General features: G+C 37.7%; 1 protein-coding gene across 18 annotated transcripts in view; it reads left to right on the plus strand.

Moving 5' to 3' along the window:
• The window catches only part of MYT1L (myelin transcription factor 1 like), a 296,204-nt gene that overhangs the window by 249,636 nt on the left and 20,136 nt on the right, over positions 1–26,432 (plus strand). For all 18 annotated transcript variants that reach the window (XM_052697138.1, XM_052697109.1, XM_052697148.1 and 15 more), the window contains 3 exons: positions 18,131–18,193; positions 24,143–24,226; positions 25,584–25,805. In XM_052697138.1, the coding sequence (XP_052553098.1) occupies positions 18,131–18,193; positions 24,143–24,226; positions 25,584–25,805 (369 nt within the window). The remainder of the gene's footprint in view (positions 1–18,130; positions 18,194–24,142; positions 24,227–25,583; positions 25,806–26,432) is intronic.

Consider the following 26,432-nt stretch of genomic DNA (forward strand, 5'->3'; position numbering starts at 1 on the left):
CTACACAGTTACTAAAAGGAGAATTAAAAGTGCAATGTTTTGCGCTTTCTGTGTTTGGTCAGACTTGCCAAAACCCTTAATGTGTACCACAAAATAGAAGTAATTTTGTCACTTGAAGTCTTAAATATGATTGTCTGGATCCTCAGTTGGTGTAAATTAGCATAGCTCCATTGCCTTCAGTGGAGTTACGCTAAAATACAACAGTGATGATCTGGGCAGATGCCCTCAGCTTCTCTCTTGGGTTAGCATTCATGTTTGATTGCCTTTTTTAAATCTTTTGAAGTTATAAAATCCCTTGCATTGTTTCTTAGAATGGCCAATTGCTAACTCGATTTCTTGGTGTCTGTATCTGCACAGTAACATCTAATTTTGCCATGCAGTTAAGTTCATCCCTTTATTTTTTATCTGAGTGCTATTGGGACTTTATGTGGCACACATTTTTTGCAGCACTGTAGTATCTCTATCAATGTCCTATATCCCTAAAATTTCCCATACTCCTCATAAACACCTCATCATAATATTCTTTTACAATATTTTTGTATTCCCAGTAAATGGAGTTTACATTTGCTCATCTGCATGTAAAAATTGCTCTTCTACCCTAAAACACACAGAATTTCCACTGCTTCAAAGTCTACTGGTTTTTCTCCTTTTACAGATAACGACACTGTGCTCTTTCAGCATGAGCTTACTTGGTGTATACTGTCTGAAACAGCCTTAGATTTTGAGGGATGCTTTAACACGGTCCATCATTAATTATTTTTATATGCCTAGCTATGTTTACACTTCACACAGCCCCAGCAGTATCTGTTTTCTGTAAATAAAAAAAAAAAAAAAAAAAAAACAGAAGAGGACTGCTGTATAAGCACATTACAGCTTTATTTAATTGTATTTTGGACTGTGGTCAAAAGGGAAAAAATAGAGCCTTAAAAAAAATCTTTTTTTGTTTTTCAGTGCAGTTTTCAGATGTATTCTATTTACATAGTCTTATTAAAATGATCAGCTGTAAAGTAGACAATCAGAGTGATATTTAAAATGCCATCTTCAGACTTAAGAGTTAATACTATGCTGAGATGAAAGGAATCTTGCTCACAAATTTTTAGGCTGCACTTTAATGGAAGTGTCATTACGAAAGCATATGGTCATCTTAAAAGATGATCATTTAAATAAATACAGTGTATTCAAAAGAGATTAGATACTGGAACACTTTTTCTGCAGTAAGTAGCAAAGGAATCAAAGCATACAGACAGTTTATAAGAAAACCAAGCCACAGTTGTTCTTTGTTCTCTGTTTTGTTTTGTTCTTTTTTACAGGTAAATAGCTATTTTTTCCAGGCCAGACAGTCTGGCACTTTACTTGAACACATAATTTACACAGAAAGCATTTGAAAGCAGACAGTGTATGAAAATCACAACTTGCTCATTTTGCCTGCTATTTTATGAGCTTAGGGATTTTTTGTTTCCTTGTATAAACTGATGAAAGCTAAAAGAACAAAACTGACCCTGTGTTAAATGCAGTCTGAATGCTGAATTCAGCTCAGTAGGTAAACTACATATAATTTACCTTTGACCATATGGTCCAAATCTGTAATGCAGATACTGGCACATGATAGATAGAAACATGAAATGCTATTTTGGCCATTTCTTAAAAACATATATATATATATATATTTTAACACCAAGGTTATACTTTAAAAGGAAATGAATTAAATATGTACTGTTTTAATTACTGTGCATTTCAATAATAAGTTTGGATATAAAAGCTGTGAATGTTGTCTGTGCTGGACACTGCAGAGATACATCGTGTTTTTGTTGCCCTTTAGGAAAAGTTATGATGAGTAAATTATGGAAAAAAAAAAAAAAAAAAAACAGGAAAAAAACAGAAAACAATATATTAAAATAACTGAATAATTTTTTAAAAAATGATAGATTATGAGTTTCTTCTCAAGGCTTCTCCAGGAACCATTGTAGGTGGTGATTTGTTTTCCTCTGATGCACTAATCAAGAAACATCTGTCAGGAAAGCGTAAGTATGTTCCATAAGTATAGGTGCAATGGAGGAGGGGCAAGAGCCTTGTTTTTCAGTAACACCCATGACAGCTGTTGTAACTTAAGTGTGCAGAATCTGAAAGAATTGAATTATTAATTATTTTTTTCTTTATTATTTAAAACCAGCTGAAGTTGAATCCTCAAAACTCATTCGCAGAAAATGACCTTCAGTGTTTTTAAGGCAGTCTTGAGACTTGGTCCAAAGCTCTCTTAGCTCAGTGGAGCACCTGCTTTATGTGGTTTTGAATGTGAGATCATGTTCAGCAAAAAGTTGCAAAAAGTTGCAACTTTCTGAGTGAGAACAGTATTACAAGGCCAAATTCCATGCATAGCTCCACGAGCAGAATTCACACTCCTTATTCTTTACAAAAGCAGTTTCATGTTTATATTGTGGTAGACAAAGTCTCATTAAATCATTACTTGTTTTAGAAGAAAACATTTCCAAGGTATTAATAAAATATTGGTAAAGAAGTACTGTAACTTTTGTTTGAATTCTATTTAATAGAATACACCTCCTCAAACCAAAACGTGAATAATATTTAATGCAAATGGGAGGTGATTGTCTACCAATTTCTACACATATCCTCTATCTAAAATGAAATGTTTTAACTGTTTTTACCTGATTTTAACTCAATTTTTGCAAATGCTGATATTAACTGGGCTGAACCCACAGAAAATGCTATTGCTTTACAAATAGGTAGTAGGTAAACACATCAGAACCATTTATTTACAATTTGTGCAAAATATCTTAGCAGTGTTAATGCAGAACAGTCCAAATGTTTTATATAATTGTATAAATCTTTATATAATTAAAAATTAAGTGGAAATGTCTCTAGGTCAAAGAAAAGCTTTTCTTTTTGTTCACATCAGTGAAAACACTTTCCATGCAAGAGTAAAGTAGCTATAATGAATTTATAGTATTTATTGAAAGGGTGATTTTCTTTTTTCATAAGACCAGACTCATTTATAAATTTCCTTCAGCATAAAAAGAGGGAATATGGTACTTATCAAAACATTGTCAATAATTAAATTCTTTGTGAGAGATACAGTACAGAAGTAGTGGGAAGTGGCAGCCTATAGCATATATTTATGTAAGGTGCAGTTTGCTGGCTAACCTGTTCCACTCCATTTTACCTTCCTGAGATGCTATAATCATCTTGAAGTTTGCAGATTTTCTGGGACTGTATGGATGCTCAGTCTGGAATTCTGCCTGTCCCTAATTCATAAGGTGCTCCTCTTCTCTGTAGTGTATTGCTGAGGAGCACCTCCTCTGAGTTAAACAGGACAGATAATTTGTGTTTCAGCTACATTCCTACCCATGTATTATTCTCCCAAATCCTTGTCAGGGGGCAGTTAGCAGGAATGTTTGTGAGGGTAGTGCTTTAAGCAATAAATAAAACATTTCATTGTAAGATGCAAACATTCATCCTGAGAATAGAAAACCTAGAATAAGGAAAACAGTCATCAAGAGAGTAAGGAGCAGTAAATACTCAGGGATATTTGGCAATAAGCACACAGAAACAGCAAGTAATTTTGGAACAGGAAGTATAGTGTTAAAAAAAAAAAAGAAAAAAGAGTTGGAAATTTTTTTTTTTTTTTTAAAAAAAAAGCACATACGGCAAAGTTGTTATTCTCAGACTTAAGGCTGTTTTTCTAATTCTAAAGAGCATCAGAGCTCTGAACTCCAAGGTATAAAAGAGCATGAGCACTTCTTTCTGTCTACATTCCCAACCGTGAACAAAGTGTTTCTGGGAGACAGAGCTGATTTATACAGTGCAGTATGCAACTTCCAATGCCCATGTGCTGCGCAGCCATTTATCCCTGTTTGTAACCTCTGGCCTTTCCAGCACTCTGCACAACTGTTTATTAAGCTATTCCTGCAGCTATTAGACTTTGAAATTAAAGTGGTTCTTTCATGAAATGTTTGCAGTATAAACCAAGCTTGCACTGCCTAATCTTATGGGAGTTTCGAAAAGGGAAATTGTACAAAAGCCTGGGCTTTCTGCCTTTGTCAACTATAAGGAGAAAGTGAGGAGGGCCAAAGAAAGAAAAGACACTAGAGAATATCACATGGCAATAAAAAGCACAATTCCTTTTCAAATGCTATAGTTAATGATACCTTGGAACATTCTTATTAAGTTGGAATTATTACTTAAGTGCTGTTCAAATACCGTCTTGGATTCCAGCTTAGCTTGGAACAGTTTTAATGGTCTGATCAGAGTTTCTTGCCCTCACTGAAGGGATGTCTCCTTTGTTCACATTAAGTGCAAACTACCTCATACAGTCTGACACACTCGGGTGAAATAGCACCCATTTCAGGTAATTGAATACCATTCTAAAAGCTCCCTTATTTCGTTTAATGCAGCCCAGACAGCTGCAGCATCCTGTCAGGAGGGACAGAAAACTTAGATGCAGAGGAGTAGAAACTCGGATATCGTCTCAGAATATTGTCTTTGAATGCACTGATCTGAAAGTTTGGAGTGAAGTTTGGCTACCTCACTGAGAATTTCTGAGCACTTATTAGCTCTGCAAACTCGACTTCAGAATCATGATTTTTAATTGAATGTTTTTAACTTCTTAATACAGAGGAATTGGGTGATGTTTGATCAAGGAGGGATGGAAATATGGTGGTTGAGCTTAAGGTAGCGTCTGTGCTCCGTCCTACAGCTGTGCAGTTCTGAGAAAGCTTTTGCTATGCTTTCACCACAGTCTCCTGCCAGGTATTTGTAGACAGAAGATTGTTTCGTACACTTCCCTTCAACAGCAGCTCTTGCAGCCTCTTCTATGAAGTTCTCCAAGACCCAAACCATCCTGCTGTATTGCTCAGTAATTTGCAACAGACTTGCAGCTCAGTGTTCATAGACCTGAAAGCGCTGGGAAGAGTACAGGATATTGTACCCTCTTAAGTATTAGTTCATTAGGGCTGATTTTTCTGTCCACTGTCAGTTTTCTGAGACTACCTCAAAGCAGTAGGATGGTGTACTCATAGGGTTGGGTTTACCCATGCCCAATCTGATCCCCTTGCAGATACAGGTTCTGGTCTGGGCTTGCACTAAGAGTTTTCCTTTCAGCGTACCAGTAAACCTTGCTTAACATTGTAGGGCTTAGGTAATTTAGGGCTCAGGCAAAAGGTGAGGTTATGCTTAAAAGTCAGCGTAAGTAGAATTTGAGCCTATCCCACCAAAACTTACAGCATGACTGAGAAGCTGCTCAAAAATGAATGTAAGCTCACAACAGTAAATCAGTGAACTAGATTTCCCTTAGCTATACTGTTCATTAGCCTTCTCACTAGACCAGACTGCCTCTCACAGTCTGATATAATTCACATGGTATTTTCACATTTCCTCACTTGGGCTTCTGGCAAATGTTTGTAGGCCTAAAGGGAAAAACCTGTTTACTTTCATAAAATGAAAGCTGAAGGATTTCACTCTTTTGCTGATGACTCTTCACCCCCAAAACAGAAAGTAGTACCTCTGCTTCAGCTGTCTGGGGAAATGAAACCCTTAAGAGTTAGTTCCCTTTTTCAAATGTTAATGTGTCCTTGTTACTGGATCGCACACGTTTTCAGATAGAAACCATACATTCATATGAGATTTAAAAGTCCATCCAATATAGGAACTTTATGGTAAAAATGTTCTTCTTCATGTTGATAACAGGTATAGCATAGTGGCTGTGTATGGAACAAAGGCTAAATCTTAGCCTTAAATACATAGTTAGTCTCATAAACACATTTTACACTAAATTACTGTGCTTACCTTATCTTACCTTACTGAATATGCACTGAAAAACATCTTAGTTGCTCTTTTGAAGCAGAAACTGTTAATGGTGTGAAGAAGATTCCAACCCATTACATTTGCTGTCATTTAGATGGTTTTTCTTCTTTCAAAACTTCTGGGCCCTCGTTCTGCTTGTTACATATTTTATATAACTCAAAAGTGTTTACAGTACTATTCATTTACAGTTTTGCCATAATGCTAGGCTGAGAGAAATATTTAGAGATGGTACTTTTGTTTCTTTCTGTATTGCACAGGCAGAAATACACAACTAACTGCTTTTTTAGGCTGTCTTTCATACCAGTTTTAATGAACTAATTTGGAAGAGAATATATAGATTGAATCTCTTCATACTATTATTCTTTCCATCCTTTACTCTCAGCTTTTCCTTTCTCCCTTACTTTAGATCTAGCTGTCTCTATTGCTCTGCCTTTCTCTTGATGAATTACGTGAGAGCGTACAAGTTGAATGGTTATATTCAAATGAAAAACAGATAAACAGAGTAACTAGAGAAAGGCTAAGGCTGGGTTCTACCCATTCATTTCCAAACATCAGTGGTTTGTTAAGGCACAGTCTATTGAAAGTTGTTAGTTTATTTCCTTTGCTTCCAGGAGTCTAATCTGATAGCTTTTCTAAGTGTTTCTTGTGGAATTTCTAAACTTTTTGAGTGTTCTAGATCTACGAATTTTGAAGTCATTCAAAGCCTCTAGGAAACTGAAGAATCTGCAGGTTCAAGGTCATACTGCTGTTATCTTTGGTATTAGTGTCACCAGGGCAAAGATACACAAAGTATGGAAGAGTACACAGCAACACAGAGACAGCAGATCTAGAATTATGATGCTGATAATTTTATGGTGTTCAAAGCATCCAGCAGGCTACTGACCCAACTGTAATGTAAATCTTTTGTCAGAGAAGAAATCCCTACTTCAGATCATTTATTTTTCAAGTATTCAACATCTGGCATATTTTAATTTAATTTTGTACTAAAATTTCATTTACTTCATAAATAGAAATACTTGGCCAGCTGTAAGATTTTTTGAAGACAGCTCTTAAGGTGAAGAATACCAGAATAGTAAAATACCTGTCTACTGTCTTCAAGTGACTTGACCAATTTTCACATATAGGAAGTGAGTGAAATCAAGTGTCTATTGGTTGTTCTGCGGCCCTGATTGGAAATGTTGCTGTGCCTTGGCTAAGTGGTAGATACTCCTGAGGGGCTACCCATTTTAAAAGATTAATCAGGAATAAGATGCTCCTCTTCAGAAGCAAATGTGTCCACCCCAAATTACTGAAGAAAAGCCTGTTTTAAAAAAATACCCTTATTTTGAATGAACTTTTGAGCAAAGGCTTGAAGAAATCTACTATGATACAAAGAATTTGAATGGCTTTGTTCCTAGCTGCAGAGTATGTTGTCTTCGGGCTGTCTCCTTCTGTGCTTTTCCTCCCTGATGCTATAATTTTATATTATTTTTTCACTATAAAAACTAAGCTTTTTTCGAAGAATGATGTGTTTGGAAATGAACATTTGAATTCGCGTATGTTAGAATTGGTTCATTCTTGGTGCCAGGAAGTGCTCTCTGTTGCGAGGAGGGGATGTGCAGCTGGCCAGTGCTGCCTCCAAGGCAGGCTGTGCTGGCAAGAGAAAGTGTGGGCAAGGTGCCCAGGGAGAGAGCTGATTCACAGCTTCCCTCCGGCAACTTCTGTGAAAGGAGCACCCCCTTGGTAGCACACAGAAGTGATTTCACATTAGGCACTTAGCATGCCTTTGGCAACTGGCATGTTAGGGTCTATATGCTGATGCTAGATGTGAGAACAGTGGGCAGTACGCTGTGACACTTGCTGTGGGGAAGCTGGGAAGTCCTGATGGCTGTCAGAACAAGCAGCATGCAGAGGTGGTAACTGAAGGTACAGGATTTTTTTTCTAAAGCAGTGTAATTAATTTAAAAGTGTCATGTGTGTCTGTGCACGTGACTGCACAATATTTTAAATGCCAGCATGATGCATTTTAGTCTACTTATAGGAAAATGGATTTCTATTTAATTAAAAAGCAAATCATGTTCTTTGTCACACACAGTTAAAAAAAAATAAAAATGAAATGCAGAGCACCAGGAGTTAAGGACACAAAAATTATACAAATAATAAAAAAAGAAGTTAAGGTGTTATTAAATTTTACCTAAAGAGTATGCAGTCAGCCACCCCCAGCTCAGAACCATTCAATTGCTGGGGATTTCTAGAGGTAAGGAGAGAGACAGAGCAATCTCCTAGCAGAGATGGGAGACTGAAGTTACTTCATGAATCCTCTGAGCCAAAATTATTTTATATCATGCCTGGACTAGCTCCATAGGCATCATTCTTTATGGATAGAAAGACCACATAGCAAATATGGTAACAACAAATCATTCCATTCCACCCTTCTTTCCAGTTTCCAACTTATATTTCTCCTGTTGTCTTCTAAGAGAACTCGGGAATGAGTTCTCACACCAGGAGTGATCCCTGACTGGATCTTCTGATCTCCTGCCCATTCATACTGGAACTTCACTGAATCCAGTATCAGTGAACAGCTGAGAAGATGAATTTTTCTCATTTCACTCATTTGCCATTCTAACGCAACTGGAGGAGGAGAGAGTTAACTCCATTGTTTTTCCTCAATTCATTTTCCTTTATATCTGGACTTTTTTTTTTATATCTACATTTCTTTCATTTGAGAATTTTGTTTTTTATTTTTTTATTTTTATTTTCCCTCAACCGGCAACAGGGCCTTTCTTGTCAGTATTCTGCTTTATAAAAAATATTAGCAATATTTTCCATATGAAAAAGTAATATTTGGCACTTTTGCTAAAGAAAAATATGTGGGATTAAGTACACCTTCTTGTTAAGCTGAATACAGGAAACTAATTAAAATATGAATCTAAATTTAGCTCATTTTTTATTTTCGGCTTACAATGCACCTTTGTGAAACTTTCATATTTTTAAGCATGTAGCTTCACTTCCTTTCAAAGATATATTTGTGAGGAGCAAGTCACAGGTTTTGCCTGGAATATGAGGCCATAGATTCAAGATGCACTAAGATCTACATACTTTTCCCGTAGAGTTCTTGTCACCTCTTGAAATGCTCCAAATGAGCTTCAGACAAACTAGGAATAGTTGTCAGGAGCTCCTATTGCTAGCATGATTTTACACCTTTTGAAGCCAAATGATAAAGAACAGAAGAGTGTAAGGTGCAGAAAAGAGAAGAATGTAAGATTGGGTCAGGGCAGTCGCAGATATGTTTAAAGACTGGGAGAAGAACTTCTTTACAGCAGCTCTGTAGAGAAGGACTCGGGAATTCCAGTTGGAATTTGGAAAACCTTGTGAGTCAACAGTATGTGCTTGCAGTGCGCTTGCAACCTGGAAGCCAACTTTATCCTGGGCTGCATGAAGGATGGCCAGTGGGGAGAGGGAGGTGGTCATCCCCCTCTCCTGTGGGGGCACCCATCTGAAGTACTGTGTCCAAACCTGGGGCTCTCAGCAAAAGAAGGATGAAGAGCTGTTGGAGAGGATCCAGAGGAGGACCAAAAAGATGATCAAAGGGCTGAAGCACCTCTCCAATGAAGAAAGGTCAAGGAAGTTGTACTTATTTGGCATGGAGAAGAGAAAGCTCTGGGAAGACCTCATTGCAGCCTTCCAGTACTTAAAGAGAGCTTATAAACATGAGGGGCAACAACTTTTTACACAGTCTACTAGTAATATGGCAAGGAGGATTGCCTTTAAAATTTAAGTTAGATGTTAGGAAGAAATTCTATACTCAGAAGCTGGTGAGACACTGCAGCAGTTTACCCAGACTGGTTGTGGATGCCCCATCTCTGGAGCCATTCAAAGCCAGGCTGGATGGGGCCCTGGACAGCTTGATCTGGTGGATGGCAGTCCTACCCACAGCCGTTCTACAATTGTGCAATTCTGAAAATGACTCACAGTTTCTTGGCAAATTCTGTGTTAAGGTTTCACAAGTGTTTTCTCCCTTGACACAAAGTATTTGCAGTCCTTTCAGCTATTGGATAGGGCCAGAAGCAGTGAAGACTAGGGGAAAAATAAATTCAGCTGGAAGAAAATATCAGAAAGACAAGAATGATGATGAAAAAAGAAGTAATGGAAAGAAACAACTAAGAGAAAGAGGGAAGAAAGAACTGTGAATATCAAGGTTATCAGAGATCAAGAAATGAAGAAAGGATGAGGGAGGAATAGAAAGTGGAGATATCAGAGAAAGGATAGGAAAAAAAGATGTTAAAGAGACAGAGAGAAAATTGGATATATTGATAATGATAATGAGACAGGAAAATGGAGGATACAAGGAAGTTGGAGCCAAGCTCTTTTCAGTGGTTCACAGTGCCAGGTGCAGAAGCGATGAGGAGAAACTGGAGCATAAGATGTTCTCTCTATCCATCAGACAGCACTTCTATGCTGTTCAGGTGACAGCATTGTCACAGGTTGTCCAGAGATTGGGGAGTCTCCTCTTTGGACATCTCCAAAAGCTGCCTGGATGTGGTCCTAGGTACATTTACATGGATGTCCCTGCTTCAATAAGGAGTGGACCAAATGGTTCCAAAAGTCACTGCCAACCTCATCCTAGTGTGATTCTGTGATTTTGTGAAAGGATATGGAAAAGGCAGAAGTAAAATGTGGAAGAGATACACTGGGGAGAAATGTAGATGGAAATCTAACTGTGGACAAAAGCAAATGAAGTCCCTACTCTACTGAAGGAAAAGGACAACAGGTTGAAAATAGAAAGAGGCACCAAAAAGGAAAATGGAAAGAATAAAATGCGACAAAGTGAAAAGAAGTGAAGAAGTGAAAAAGGTATGTAGATGTGCAGCTTCATTGAAACTACAGGAAAATAAATCCATTCTAGCTAAACAGTTTTACAGGTTTTCATTGCAAATTCAGGTAGGTTGTGTAGGTTGAGTTTCTGTCTAGGCAGTGAATGGAAATAGTAACACTTTACGAATTCAGGAAACAAATGCTGCGGTAAGAAAACTGAGTAGGAACAACAGAGTAATAACGGGAAGGCATTCATGCTTCTGCTGCAATTAAAACAGATGCTATTTTCTGTGACTTCATTAAAAAGGGGATCGTCAGAATTCTTATTTTGCACACTTAATTGGAGCTTGACTGCAATGCCTGCAATGCCTGAGACAGAAAATAGGATTCAGAGATTTACAGAGATTGCTTTCAATGTCTGAATGCTTAGGAAAGTAAAAGCAAAGTACAGTTAAAACCAGAGTCCAGTTCCTGCTAAGTAGGTATTTTCATAACGCTAACCAGAAGTCTGACTGATACTGACTCACCTGTGGCCTAGAAGTCTCTGCTGCGGACCACACAGCTGTTTCTCAACTCCCTTCTCACTCTGCAGTGCTCCATGCAAATCAGCGGTGAGTGGTCTAGGAAGAAAATGGAGAAAAGCTTCTTTTCTCTCTCCTCTTTGAGATAAACTGGGTACTTGTTTGTCAAGTGTTGTAAACATACTTTTTTTTTTTTTTTTTTTTTTTTTTACAAGAGCTCAAGTTCATAGAAACATAGACATAAAATAAACTCGTCATACCTTACACAAAATTCTATTTTTTTAATTTGACAAGGCTTCTTATCCCTCCCCTTTCTTGTCTGCTCCTGCTCCTGTTTTCCTCTTTCTTCACACACTCAGTTCAGGCAACTGCAAACACAGCATTTTTACAGTTTTTACTTTTGTAACCTTTGGTTTCTTCACTACCTGACTGGAAAAAAATAGTATTTTGTTTATGAATCTATATATAGTTTCAGAAGAGATAAAGCTTTATAGATGCGAACAGAACAGTGAATAAGCATCTCCTTCTGGCCTGTTTTCCTCTTGTGTGTTAAGTCATTTAGCCTCTGTATGCTCCAGTTTTCATCTGCTAAATCCTTCCCTTCTTCAAAGCTGTATTGTGAGATTTTTTCCATTAATGTCTGTGAAGTACCTTCAGATCTTCAGATAAAAGATGGGAATGCAAAGTAATATTGTGTCTATTTTCCAACCTCCTAACCTATGAATTGAATTTCTAGTGATGCAGTCAAATAAAACAGAATCCCAAATACCTAAAAACCACCAGACAATAAAAATATTCTATGTTCTGCTATGAAAAAATCCCACTGGAAACAATTATATTTCTCTAGGCTTTTTGAACCTCCAACAGAAAATCACATCTGTAGTGTAGAGATTGATAACATGGTCAAAATAAAACTACAGAGAAGATAGATATAATTTTCTTTTAAATTCCAATTCCTTTGCAATGTGCAACAGACGAAGGGACCAATCTGAATTTTTGTATATTTTGTTGGTTAATTCCTTAACTCAATATGATTTCTCTTTTGGATGGCTAGCTACATCTGCTTTAAATATTTAATAACTAATTGATTGGATAAATATACTATTTATTCATTTAGTTATAGTAGTAAGTTAATGCTCTAGGGAAGATTGGATCCACAGTGTAGTGGGTGCAAAGTGGTTTAAAGATACAATAAAGATAGCATGAGTCTTCAGAGTGGATAAACTAGCTTCCTAATAACAGATTATAAAAGATATTTTTAATCTACCCATTATAATTGAAACCTAGAATAGTTTGGTAAGTTCTGGAAAGGATAATTATCTGATGGCTTCTGGTGTGGGTACCATGAGAAAAATTAATTTCAGTTCTGTGGGAGCAAGTGTCCTGAGTACAAAAACAGTGTAGAAGGAATTTGCCATAGCCAGAATTGGCATTCCATTTCTATTAGTGACTTATTACTTCTTTATTTGTGGAGTATCTGTAGAATGTCCACTGAGTGCCAGAAAGCTATAGGTAAGAGGCAGGTACACAGATAACATACAAACCTCCCAATTCATGTGAAAACTGCAGCGTAACTCAATAACATGACCTTTTCATGTTGAAAACTGGGCAACTAGGACTGAATGATAAGGACAGTGGGGCTGAAATGAGCTCCCAGTGAGCCAAGAAGGCATACTTGGCACACAACATAGAAGAGACCAAGGGTGGTTGAAAGGGAAAGAGACATAGAGAAAGGCAGCATGGAGACAAGAAGTTACATTGATAGCAGTTTCTAAAACTGTCTCTCATGATTATACTGAACCCTACTAGCAAAGAATGTGATCATGTTAGAATAACCTGGCCTCTGTCTGGGTGCTCTGCTGAATTTGAGCTTGCACAATCCTATATCCAACGTTTCCATTTGGATTTATATAAACTTGTCAAACCCTGAACACCAGGTTTGACTGAGATGGAAACAGAATTCATTGTATTGCTAAATCTCAGCTGGGGGTTTCTTAGAGAGGAGAAGCCTAAGCTTGAGCCTGAGCATAAGCCTATGCCCTGGGTTGTGCTCAGGCTGTGCACTGAAAAAATTTCCATGAACTCTGCCTCGTAACAAGGGAAATAGAATTCTTCTGATTCCAAAGAGCCACTGTCACTTTGTGGTAAATACAGGGAAAAAAAACTTATTCATTATATTGCAGATTACTATATCTTTGTTTTATTGGTATATTTTAGAGATAATTCATGTCATAAAATTCAACCAAAGCTATACACAGTAATGAGGACAAAACTACTATCTTTGCACCTTTGTCTAACAACCTGTTCAATGTCACATTACCTGATCTATATTGCTCCTGTAGATCTAAAGGAAAACCTGTGAGTATAGGTTTAAATATATATCTTATTTGTAGTCCACTGTGCTGATGTTTTTTCTTCTGAGCTGAGCTTGCACCAAGACTTTAAACTGTTGGCATCTAGAAAAACCTTTCCAGAGCCCATTTGAACATCCATTTCCTTGCCAGTCCCGTGAATCTCGTTACATTCCTTCAAGTTCCTAGAAGCGTTTTTTAATTGCTGCACACTTTGCAGAATGGGTATTAGGCATTACGTGTCGTCTATCTTAGTTTGGCTTTCTCCTTTGCTTCATTCCTGCTATTGAGTCTAAGCTGATACTGATTCCAGCTTCCTCGGCTGTTGCTGTTCTCTTGCGTTTCTTCCTTTCTGTTTACATTTATGTTCCCACAAGATCTTCTTTGGGATGTTCTGTGAAATGGAGGGGACATGAAGGCAGTGCTGACTGCATTCCTCATCACTGACAAGGTCTTCTACTGGATGCTCTGATTATGTGTAAAATGTTAGTGTTACATGGTCTGAACTTTATTCTTTACAGAGAGAAGTCCTTTTGTCTTTACAGTACTGCAGTATTACTTACTCAGTCTTTACAGTACTAAAGTATTCTTTTGGTACAGTGAGCTGTTAGGTAGAGTCTAGAAATAAGTTTCTGATTCTGTCGAATTATATTCACTTCAAGTCATTGAGGAAACTGTGTATCTCTTTTCTCCACTTAACTGCAGCATTCCATTACAATAGATGTAAGGTTCTTCTAAGCACCTATGCATTCATCTTCCGGGCATTCCTGTCTGCATGTGAGACCACTTAAGTCAGATATCTGTAGTTACTCAGGAGTTTACAGCAAACATCTAGTATATACAAGTCGTATGTATGGTAATGCATTCTGAAAATCCAGTCCCACAGTTTTAATGGTACAGAGACTTGAAGTTGTCTCCTTATCTAATTTATTTAGAATAGCAAATAAATAATGTAGTAGCATCATAGTTGAAAGAGAATGTTGCATATCAGCATCTTTCATAGTGGCTATAAGCACCTCTCATAGAATGGAAACAGGAGTAAATAGAAATGTGCTAGGATTTTAAAATACTCTTATCAACTGCACTAAATGCTCATTTCATCTTGTACAGTTAAGTCAGTATCAGCTTGAGAGACTTGAAACAAATTTTATAGTGCTAAAATCAGAAAAGTCTTTCTGATAAGATTCTTGCCTACATGAAAAACTCCTGGTTTAATCAGAACTATGATGATAATATATAAAAAAAAAAAAAACTGATGTGAACAGTACGGAGCCCTGTGTGAAGATTCTCAGTTCAATCTACAGCAGGATGATTTCTTCTTTATTATCAATTGCTTAAGACATTTTTTTTTCCAAATGACACAAAAAATAGGCTAGTTTTCAAATTACTTAAGTGTCCAAATGGTAAGTGTAATTGTCTAATTTTAAAACTGACTGACCAGTTATATTGCTGCCTCTTACAAACCCTTTTTGTTAAGACACTATTAATCGTGCCTGCCTGTAGCAAAAGTATTGGAATAGATGAGAAAAAAACATTCTTCTGTTTTGATAATAGTTTATTCTCAATAGAATTGAAGAATTTCTCTGTGGATGCAAATTTGAAGCTTCAAATAGTACATATTCATAAAAAAGGAATCTTTGTGTACCTCCAAGAGACTACAGAAGAACAGTCTGATGGCTCCATTAACTGCTTTGTTCATTTACATGCAGTGGATGTTTACATTCAAAATGTACTCAATTCGTCTAATTAAATCTTATTCTAATATATTTTGGTACGACAGAGTTAGAGGCTTCAGTGAGGCTTGACAGAAGTAGGAAATAAGTTTTCTGCATTAAGAAAGATCTCAGAATCACAGAATTGCAGGGGTTGAAAGGGACCTCTAGAGATCATTAAGTCCAACCCCCTACTAAAACAGGTTCCCTACAGTAGGTCACACAGGTGGGCGTCCACATGGACTTTATATATCTCCAAAGAAGAAGACTTTACAATCTCTCTGGGCAACCCATTCCAGTGGTCCATCACTCTTACTGTAAATAAGTTTTTCCACATGTTCATATGGAACTTCCTGTGTTCAAGTTTTAGATCATTGCTATTTGTCCTATCACTACACACCAGCAAGAAGAGCCTGGCCTCATCCATTTACCTCTCATTTCCCTTTAGATATTTATAAGCATTAATCAGGTCCCCTCTCAGTCTTCTTTTCCACAAGCCTGAACAGACTCAGATTACTCAGCCTTTCTTCATAAGGGAGATGCTCCAGGCCCTTTATCATCTTTGTGACCCTTCACTGGACTCCTTCTAGGAGATCCCTATCTTTTTTGAACGAGGGAGCTCAGAATTGCACAGCATATTCTAAATGTGGTCTCACCAGGACAGATAAGATGGGGAGGATCTCCCCTTCTTCCACCTTCTTCCACCTGACAGCCACGCTCTTTTTAGAGCACCCCAGGATCCCATTGGCCTTCTTGGCCACAGGGGCACACTCCTGGCTCATGGCCAACCTGTTGTCCACGAAAACCCCCATGTCCCTCTCTGCAGAGCTTCTCTTCAGCAGGTCATGCCCTAACCTGTGCTGATGCATGCAGTTATTCCTCCAGAGGTACAAAACTCTACACTTGCTCTTTTTAAACCTCATATTGAGATTGAATAAATATTTAATATTTAATCCTGATAGATATTAAAATAATAATTAAAAAATAATTATTAAAAAGCAGTTTATTTGAAAAAATACAAAAATATCTAAATACCTATATTTGAAATATAAGAAACTAAAAATAAGACCCTTCCTATTTATTTTTTAACTTAAAGCGCTAGCCAACCTAGAATCCAAGATTTGTGCTAATGATGTGCAGCCACAGTAAAGAATGAGTGGTAAGGGCTATGGAGGAAAGAGCTATGATTTGTTCAGTGTATTCTTATGTAGGTATGTGAGAAGGAACTGCACAAACATTTATTTTTTTTTTTTATCTTTCTACAAGCAGAAAGATTAATTTTTTATGTCAGCATGGGCGTGGGTCTTGAGATATTAAAACTCACAGCAGTACTTACACTTTCTAATAGGGTCATGGTCTTATCATACTTGGTCCTATGCAAAGGCATTGTAATAGGGAGTCATTGTGGCCAAATCTGAATATACAAGTGAAGTAAACTCGCAAATCAAGAGAAAAAGAGAATTATCCTTTAGGATTCTGTTTAGAATTTTTGTCCAGTGCACACAGGCACTCTGTTATGTAGAAGAGAAATTTCAGTGACCTAGTGAATTCCAGAAGTTTTACTAGCTTACATCCTGGAAGCCTTACTGTATTTTTATGTTTTCTATAGAATAACTGAACTGGTCCAGAAGAAGACCATATGAGAACTCCATTTAACAAATTCCAGTTTAATTTATCTCTTTCAAGCTGCATTAATCATGTTTGAGGTTTGGCCCTGCTGAGCTCCTCTGAAGTAGGTAATGCTTATTAGCGTTAAAGAGCTAAAGATCAGCCTAATGGAACATGACAGCCCCAGTGCCCTGAATTCCAGGTTGCTTGAAGTCCTGATATTAAGAAACTTTCAAGTCTCTGAAGTAAACTTTGGTAAACCAGTTTATCAGTACGTACCAACTTTGAGGAAAGCACACATGTCACTGAAAGGTGAAAGCCAAAATGTGCATGAATTCTGGATTCAAATAATCGATGAACTCAATGCTATGGAAATGATGTTCCAGAATGCAACATCTGAGATTGTGCACGTGCTTTTTGAATTAGAGTGCTGACTTCGAAAGAAGCTTTAAAGCACCTCTAAAATTCAAAACTAACACTCAGGAAAAGTGAATTTTTGGAATTCATGTGGCATTTAAGTGTTCAAATGAGTATAAATCAATGAGTATAAATAATATATGAATTATGGGTATAAATTAAGTCTTCTTTTGTCTTTTCTCTGATTCAGTGTAGCCATTCAAGTACCGGTTAATAACTATACTGACATTGTAAATTAGCTTATTCTTAGCGATCATAATAATCTTCACAGTGTAGAAACACCCATTTTCTTTGATGGCTCTTCTGTCATTCTATTATTATAAGTTTCACTGGTGAGTGTATCTGGTTGCTTGAAGTTTGGGAATGCTAGGTGAGTTATTGTTTCTATGCAAGAGACACGTCTTCACATTTCCTTTTCATTAGGCATTTCTTTTGTTTCCTGGAGTGGTGGAGGGTTATCTCCATGGTGTGCCAACATCTCATGACGTTGTGTTATGGGATTAGAGCAAGAGCCTTGATGGAAAACGAAACAGCTCACTTGTAATCTTAGCCATTACCTAAGAATACATGTTGGGATGTTGCATTTGCTGTCACCCCTACTAATTCCTGATGGTGAGAGAATGTCAGGCTGCTCCTGGAAATCTCCAGTAATCTGCCAGTGCTAGAGGTATCCAGAAAATGTTTGACTGGGCAGGCAATGCGTATTTAATAGAAATATTTTATGATTGAAAGTAGTATGTTTGTCCCTGGTGTAGAACTAAGCATAGGTCTAGGAATGGCTGAAGGTCCCCAAGGCTGGCACCTGTGGAAACAGTGGTTGAGACAGTTAATATATATTTAATATAAAATGGACAGCTATATTTTACCTGTCAGTAACTCTGCTCTGTATCTTTTTACATCATTATTCTAGGTGTCCAACTCCTGGGTGTGATGGTTCCGGACATATTACTGGAAATTATGCTTCACATCGAAGGTATGTAAAGAGGAGCGTTTGTTCTATAAATCAATCAAATAGAGGGCTACGTGAGAGTTCAACAGACCTCTCTTCTCTCTTTCAGCTCTGAAGTAGTATTGAGTGCTTTATGTCAACATATGTTGGTCTAAGACATTCTACATATCATGAATGAGTAATATTTCTCAGTTTCAGCATGGCTCACTACCCAAAAAGGCAGGAAGATTATTGTTAGTATCTAGCAGAATCTTTGTATAAAAATAATGCAATTTTTTCTTCCTTCTCTGTTAGCCATGAGAAGTAATTAAATATTTATAAATTTATATTGCTTTACATTCTCAATAACAACTGTTTTCTGCAGTCTCAACCATTTCTGGACTAAAACGCTGTTCCTGCACTTTTTTTCCCCCCGATTATTTTTTGTCAGTCACTTCAGAATCTCTCCATATTTCTTTAAATGTGAAATTGAACTAACTTATTTACTGCCTCTCTCACCTGAAGTCTTAAATCATTGAATCGTAGAATCACAGAATTGCTAAGGTTGGAAAAGACTTTCAAGATCATTAAGTCCAGCCTCAACCTAGCCATACTACCCTAACTCTAACAACCCACCACTAAATCATGTCCCTGATTTCCGAAGTACCTGTTGTATCTGCTATGCACCAGTCTTGTTAATATACTTCAGAATAAAGTTTGGTTTGTTTTTAAATCATGATTAATTGCTTATAATTATGTGAAGTCTGAAGAGTGGAAAGAGAAAATTATGAAGAAAAGCTGTTACACTGTCTGCCTAAACTATAAAAGGGATCCTTACCAAAGGCCAAAGGAAGCACATGGGGCCTCAGAAGGGCAGAGTAGAGGGGGACAATCACCTCCCTCTCACTGCTGGCCAACCCTCTTTTCATGCGGACTAGGATACAGTTGGCCTTACAGGCTGCAAGCACATGCTGTTGGCTTGCATCAATCTTTTCATCAACTGGAACTCCCAAATCTTTCTATGTAGGTCTGCTCTCAATTAGTTCTTGTTCCAGTCTGTACGCATATTTGAGATTGCCCCAATTCAATTGCAACACCCAGTACATGGCTTTGTTGAACCTCATCAGGTTCACGTGGACCCATTTTTCAAGCTTTTCCAGATTCACTCAGCTTTGTGTCCTTGCTGAGGTTGCATTCAATCTCACTATTTGTCAAGCCACTGATAAAGATATTGAAGAACACTGATCCTGAGACAGACACCTGGGGGACACTACTCATCATCAGCCTCCATCTGGACATGGAGGCATTGACAACAACCATCCAACCAATTCCTTATCCACTGAATAGTCTACCCTTCAAATCTAGACATTTCCAATTTAGAGATAAGAATGTGATGTGGGATCATATAAAAAGTCTTGCATAAGTCCAAATAGATGATGTTGTTTGCTTTTCCTTTGTCCACTGGTGCTGTCACTTCATCATGTAAGGCCAGCAGACTGGTCAGGCACAATATGCCCTTGGTAAAGCTGTGCTGTCTGTTTCAGATAATCTCCTCGTCTTGCACGTGCCTTAACATAGCTTCCAGGAGGATCTGCTTCATGATCTTCCCAAGCAAAAATATTATGCTCATTGGACTGTAGTTTCCCAGATCTTCCCTTCTACCTTTCTTAAAAATTGGAGGGTTTTTTTCCTTTTTCCAGTAAGCAGCCATGGCTTTTAAATATAATGGAGATTGGCTTGGCAACTACATCAGACAGTTCTTTCATAATCCTGAGATGCTTGTCATCAAGTTGCATAGACTTGTAGACATTCAATGTCATCAGGTGGTCTTGAAATTGCTCTTTGTTTACGCTGAGGGGGATTTAACTCCTCTGTCCTGTGCATAGATGTTTAGACTTGAGAGATGTGGGAAGCCTTACTGCCAGTGAAGACCGTAGTAGAAGAATTCATCGAGTACCTCAGCCCTTTCTTTGTCCATTGTTGCCATTTCTCCCTTCTCAGAAGAAATACATTCTCCTTGATCTGTCTTCTAACCAGTGCATCCGAAGAAACCCTTATTATTTTTCATATCCATTGCCATGTTCAGTTCTATCTACTCCTTGTCTTTCCTGATTCTATCTCTGCACATCCAGACAGCATCTCTGTGTTATTCCCAAGCCACGCATCCCTGCTTCCCCTGCCTGTGCATTTCCTTCTTATCCCTCAGTTTTACCTGCAGGTCCTTATCCAACCATGCTGGTTTCCTTCCTCCTCTGCTTGATTTCTTATGTTGAGGGATGGAGAGCTCTTTTGTTCTCAGAAAGGCATACTTTAATTGTTGCCAGTTGTGTTCTGTTCGTGTGTCCCCAGGGACAGTTTCCCAGGGGATCTCATCCAGTAATTCCTTAAAGAGTCAGTAATCCTCTTTCTTGAAGTTCAGGGTCCTGACTCTGCTCTTTGCCAGGCCAGTATTCTTTGGGATCAAGAACCCAACCAGGACATGGCCACTAAAGCCCACAGTGTCTTCATTCTTAACCTCTTTAATGATCTCCGCTGCAGTAGTAAGCACCAGGTCCAGTAACACTTGACCTCTAGATGCTCTGCCCAATACCTGGACCAGGTATCCTTAATGGACTCCAGGAGTCTCCTAGATTGTTTGCAGCCTGCTATTTTGCTTTCCCAACAAAAATGTGAGTGGTCAACATTCCCCATCAGGATAAGCGCCTGTGAGTGCAGTGCTTCTCGTAGTTGAAGCAAGAAGGCCTCACCACAGGCTCTCTGTGATCAGGCAGCCTGTAGTAGACCCCAACCACCAGATTTCCTTTATTGATCTGGCCCCTAATTATACCCACAAGCTCTCAACCTAATCATGGCTGTTTGTCTCTTGTAAAATGCTTGTAGCCCTTGTTAGTAATATTCCAATTGTGTGATTTTTCCCACCATGTTTCTGTGTATAGCAGTTAGGTGCTCTAATTGCACCATGGCTTCCATCTCCTCCTGCTGAGTAATATTGTGTGCATTAGTGTAGAAGCACGTCAGCTGGTCTATCAGCCATGTTATCTTCTTGGAGAAGCCCTCCCAAAGTCCTCTGGGACAAATCTGAGGTTTTCCTTTGCTGCATCCTGAGGTGACAGTGTTTCTTGGCTCTTTTGTTGCACTCAGTGGTACATCTCCTTCCCCATCCCCTAGTTTAAAGTTCTGCATGGTAGTATTGACCAGGAAAAGAGGAACATCTTTTTTCTTAAAATAGCCAGTGTCCCCAGGAGACTTACTGCATTTACACTGAGCCAGCCCCTCACTGTTCAATTCATTATATATGTCAAGGCCATTCCCTGAGGCGGTGAGGCCAGCAAAAGGCACCCTTTTTAAAAGGGAAAGAAACCAGTGGCCTAAATCCCAAGCTATTGAGTATGGAAGATTCTGCAGCACATCCATAGTTAAGCTGCTTCCCACATTGAAAATAGTCATTTACCATGGCTTGCATCTGAGTCAACAATTTATTTGTATTTTATGCACTTAATTCTTTCAGTTTTATCAGAAATTGCTTGAAAAACTTATTTCCTAAATGGCTGTCATGATGTTCAGGTATCATTTATATTTAAAATGGCTGCATGCATAATGTACATAAAGGCAGATTTAACCCTGCCATAACTTTCTGCAGTTTCACACGGACATTTAATGTATGCAAGATGTATTGGCAGATACAGTCATTTGAATTCTCTAATTGTCTTTTATCTTCATAGATGAGGAATTAAACTGAAATCAAAATGAAGTAATATGTTTACTTTATAATACATTTTGGTTAACACAGGATGAAAAATTAAAATGAAGTCTCATCTTTGACATATGTTTTCTTGGTGCATTTGCTATGAGAGGAAAAATGAATTAATCATAACCCTGGAAGATGGCTGTTGGATATGTCTGCTTAGAAGATATGAAAAGTCTTAGAATTCCCTAATAAATCACAGTGCCAAAATAGAAAGATCTATTGCAAAAAGATGATGCACCAAAACACCAATAAATAGGTGAAAAAAAAATGAATTGATTTAATATGCGGTAAGCAGTAGACTGCTAATTCTCACACAGTGAGTAAAACTAATTTTGCAGATAACCTGGGGATATCTGTAACTCCCAGCCTTTTGCCTTTGTTTTTTTTCAGTCTATATAATGTGAGTCAGTAAAACAACCTGTTCCAAACAGCATCCTTGCTCCATACCTTGTTTTCACTTATTCTAAACCCCTCTTGCTTCTTTGCTCCTGCCTTTGACTTCTTCAGATTATGACATCATTATTTTCAACAAAAACTATTCTTCAGTGGCAATGGATTTGTACATAGGGAACTAGGGTACTTTGGTGGGTGCTGTAAAAGCTACTACAAAGCAACTGCTTTCTTTAAAAAGGAAAATGACCAACTACGTTTGTATTATGGCATGGGATGAGAACACAGGCTACACAGGTTGGTTCTTGATATAGGCAACGCAGTTGTCTATGCCTATGTCTATGTTAAATGGTTGTAGTGTGCCCTGTCGTGGTGCTGGCCGGTGGAAGTCTACCAGGAAGTTCTCAGAAATTATTTGGAGCTCCACACATGTCCAGATCATTCTCTCTAAGCAATATGAGTGTGGCTGTTGTGTTTTACAGAGAAAGAGGGTTGAGTTATATGGATGTGAACTAGCTGGTCTTGGGTAACAACAATAGTTCTAGGTCTTTTCTGTTTATCAATATAGATGTAGCCATGTCATCTCACTAAAAGTTGCTAGGTAACATGCTCTGTGCCAGTATCTTGTGTCAGCATTCCTCCTTTTATTTAATTGAATTATCTACAACTTTACAGTATACAGATTGTTTTTTGCCTATGGTTTATTTCTTATTAACCAACACAGAATTCTATCCATGATTGCATAGCCCTTTTCTCAATTTGTACCTCACAGTACTCTCTCTCTTTAATGAGACAAAATATTGCGAATTTTTGCTACCACTGTTTCTATCTCTTCTTTTTGTATACAGGACCTACAGGACCATACAACACTGAAATCCTTTATGTCATGCTGGAAACAAAAATCTACTCTTCTTTCTCTGAGACAAATTTTATAATACAACTTTGTCTTTCATTTCAGTACATTTGAAGGTGTTGCCCTACCACTGGATTTCTTTGTATATGTTCATATGTTAAGATGGAAATAACATTTAAGGAGAGCATAAAACATGTTTTTTGTCAGGTTCTCCACAGAGACAGCAGCTACTTAAAAAAATATTCTGCTCATCTTTGAATATCTCTTAAACTCGTGGCCAATTCTACTAAACTGCTTCTGTAACTAATTGTTTACATGCAAAGAGAAAGTTGAACTTGTACATCCTGGAATAGATTGATATTTTTCCATCTTTTGTAGTTAAAACTGCATTCTCAGTGTTTAGTTAGAAGTAGCATAGTTTAGTCTAACATATAACTTGTCTGGGCTTAGCATTCTGAGCACTTAAATTCTTTCTAAAGAAGGCATTGCACAGCTCTAAGCTCTGCTATATTTTTATGCAGTAGATCCGTAGGATTCTTACATGGCATTTTAGTTTTGACAGTGTCCCCAAAAGAAATCTTTTGTCCTACTGACAGAGCCAAAGGCTCCTGAGTTCTGACCTTCTTGGTTCTCAGCCATACGGAGGATGTAATGTCTCTGAGCACTGAAACACTTCTATGCCTCTCAAAGCTGCTGCTGCTGAGTCACCTGCAGGGATTATTAGGCAGAGAGCTAGGAGGTTCATTTTCTGTGCCTTCTCAGGAACTGCCTGTGTGTGTGGTCTACATAGAGCTTACAATGTTGTCCTTCCATCACAGACTGAGTTGCTCAGATTCCCCTTTGTGATTATAGGCTGCAATCCTCCCTATTCAAACTGCTGAGCATTAATTTTGGAAACTGGACAGGATTACCCATTCTGCCAGTTTTTGCTATAAAAAGTATATCCCTTGTTACCTGTACATAGAGTGAGAAATTGTGGTTTAAAATGTCTCCTTTCACTCAGTCTTTCAGGCTGTCCGCGAGCAAAGAAGAGTGGGATCAGGATAGCACAAAGCAAGGAAGACAAAGAAGACCAAGAGCCAATTAGGTGAGAACAAATATTGTTAAAGGGCCTTCACGTGTTCTGTAACAGATTCTATATATATTTAGCTTTTAAGACAAAAGTTTTGGTTTGTAACTATCCAAGAATATGTGTCTTAAGTGTGAAATAGTTTTGCTTAATAAGAAATACATAGCTCTCTAAATCCCAAGGAATTCTGCACTGGGCCATCTGAATTCAGTGACTGCAAATCAAGGACCCATGCTGATTTATTCTTGCCAAGGATGTGATCTTCTCTAATTTAAAGCAATCTAATTGTGTCTTTCAAAAGAAATTCACAAGCTGCATAAATGTTTATCTTCTAAAAAACCCTACAAAGTTTACGTGCTGTAGACAAAACATGCATGCTAAACAAAATAGTCACAGGAATAGAGAATGAAATACTTACATGAAAGTACTACTTAGAATCTGACTGCTTATTCAGTTTGTGAGAAGAGGAACAAATACTTACCTATAGGCCTTTGATTTTTTCTTGAAAAGTGCTCTAATTTCAGCAACTGCTGCACCTGGCAACTTTAGTGACTACTCTGAAACATTCAGAACTGGCTCCTCCATGTAGTGTTGCAGCAATATTTTAGCATAGGACAGACAATGAAATAACAAGCCTTGTTTTGGCCTGTGCTATGTAGTGGCATACTAACTGAAGTATTTTCTTTAAACATTTCCCTTTGAGGATATCTTCTTCCTTCTAACCCTGAGTGTTTGGTTTTTTGTTTGTTTGTTTGCTTGTTCTTAAGTATATAGGGCAAATGTAAGGGGATTCCCTAGTAGCAGATTAATATGGAAGGAACTGTCTTCACCGATCTCTTTAGGCATGCAGTGCAAGTTCGTTATAATCTCTCAAATTCAAAGAGTGTTTAAGTTGTTCCACATTTCTGATGCAGTTGGCACTATGATTTTGTATAATCTCTCGTAATCTGACTCGATTTTTAATCTGACAACATCCCCTTAGTGCAGAAAAGCATCACTTACTCTGTTCACACCTAACATTTCCAGGACTTTGGACAAGGGATCTTTAGAATCCATACACATACTTAAAACGTAACGAGGAAGACACTAAGTAGGATTTTATGGTCACAGACTTTTTATGGACAATTTCCCTACTGAGTGGAGCTCCATAGGCACCATTCCAATTCCAGTGTGCTATTTACTTGTAAGAAGAACTTTTTTTTGTGTTAGCAAAGCTCAATTTGTAATTTTACTCACTGGAGGGTATCTTGACTATTTTTAAGACGACAGTGCATGATTGTTCTTTTCATGTCAGGTTTATTTTGACTTTGTTGTAGAGGCTACCAGGTATATGATGGCAAGACAATAAAGTTTATCTCATCTATCTGCTATCCAGATGTCCAGTTCCTGGTTGTGATGGGCAGGGTCATATAACTGGAAAATATGCATCCCATCGCAGTGCATCAGGGTGTCCTCTAGCTGCCAAAAGGCAAAAGGATGGGTACCTAAATGGCTCACAGTTCTCATGGAAGTCAGTGAAGACGGAAGGAATGTCATGTCCAACCCCAGGATGTGATGGCTCAGGACACGTCAGTGGTAGTTTTCTTACTCATCGTAGGTGAGTAACCATGGTTTATATTTTTCACTTAATTATATTATTTAAATCATATTAACAATATTTGGAGTGCAAATTTTTGTCATGAGATTTCTCTGTTCCTTTTGACATTCATTATTACTTCAAAATAGGCTTCCCATTTATGTATTTAGATAACTGGAAATAAGAACTCATGATTTCTTAAATGAAAATGTTTGCAAGTAGAGACCTGAATCTGAATCTATAATACACAGAAGATTTTAGGGAACAAAATGTGCATAACAATAACTGTGAATGCTACTGCTTTATTGAGTGACTCTGAAAAAATTCCTTTGGTATAGACTTTGTAAAACGCATCAGAATCTACCTCATTTTCAGAGATGTTGAATGTACTGTTGATTCACAAATGAGCATGGAATGAAAGTATTTTCAGAAACCAGTTCTATAAATATGATGTACTTTTTACTTATTTGGTAATGAAAATGTTAGCTCAAAATAGTCAGGAGATTACAGAATAGAAACCCAAACGGAATACACCAGATTATTTAAAAATAATACAATATTTGAATACAAATATTTGAGAAAAGGAAAACAAAGCCCTATTTTACATAAATTTAGCAAAAATAAGAGAACTTCAGAGACAACATTTTC

Source organism: Tympanuchus pallidicinctus, unplaced genomic scaffold, assembly GCF_026119805.1.
Source record: "Tympanuchus pallidicinctus isolate F22 unplaced genomic scaffold, pur_lepc_1.0 scaffold1, whole genome shotgun sequence".
Lineage (NCBI taxonomy): Eukaryota > Metazoa > Chordata > Aves > Galliformes > Phasianidae > Tympanuchus > Tympanuchus pallidicinctus.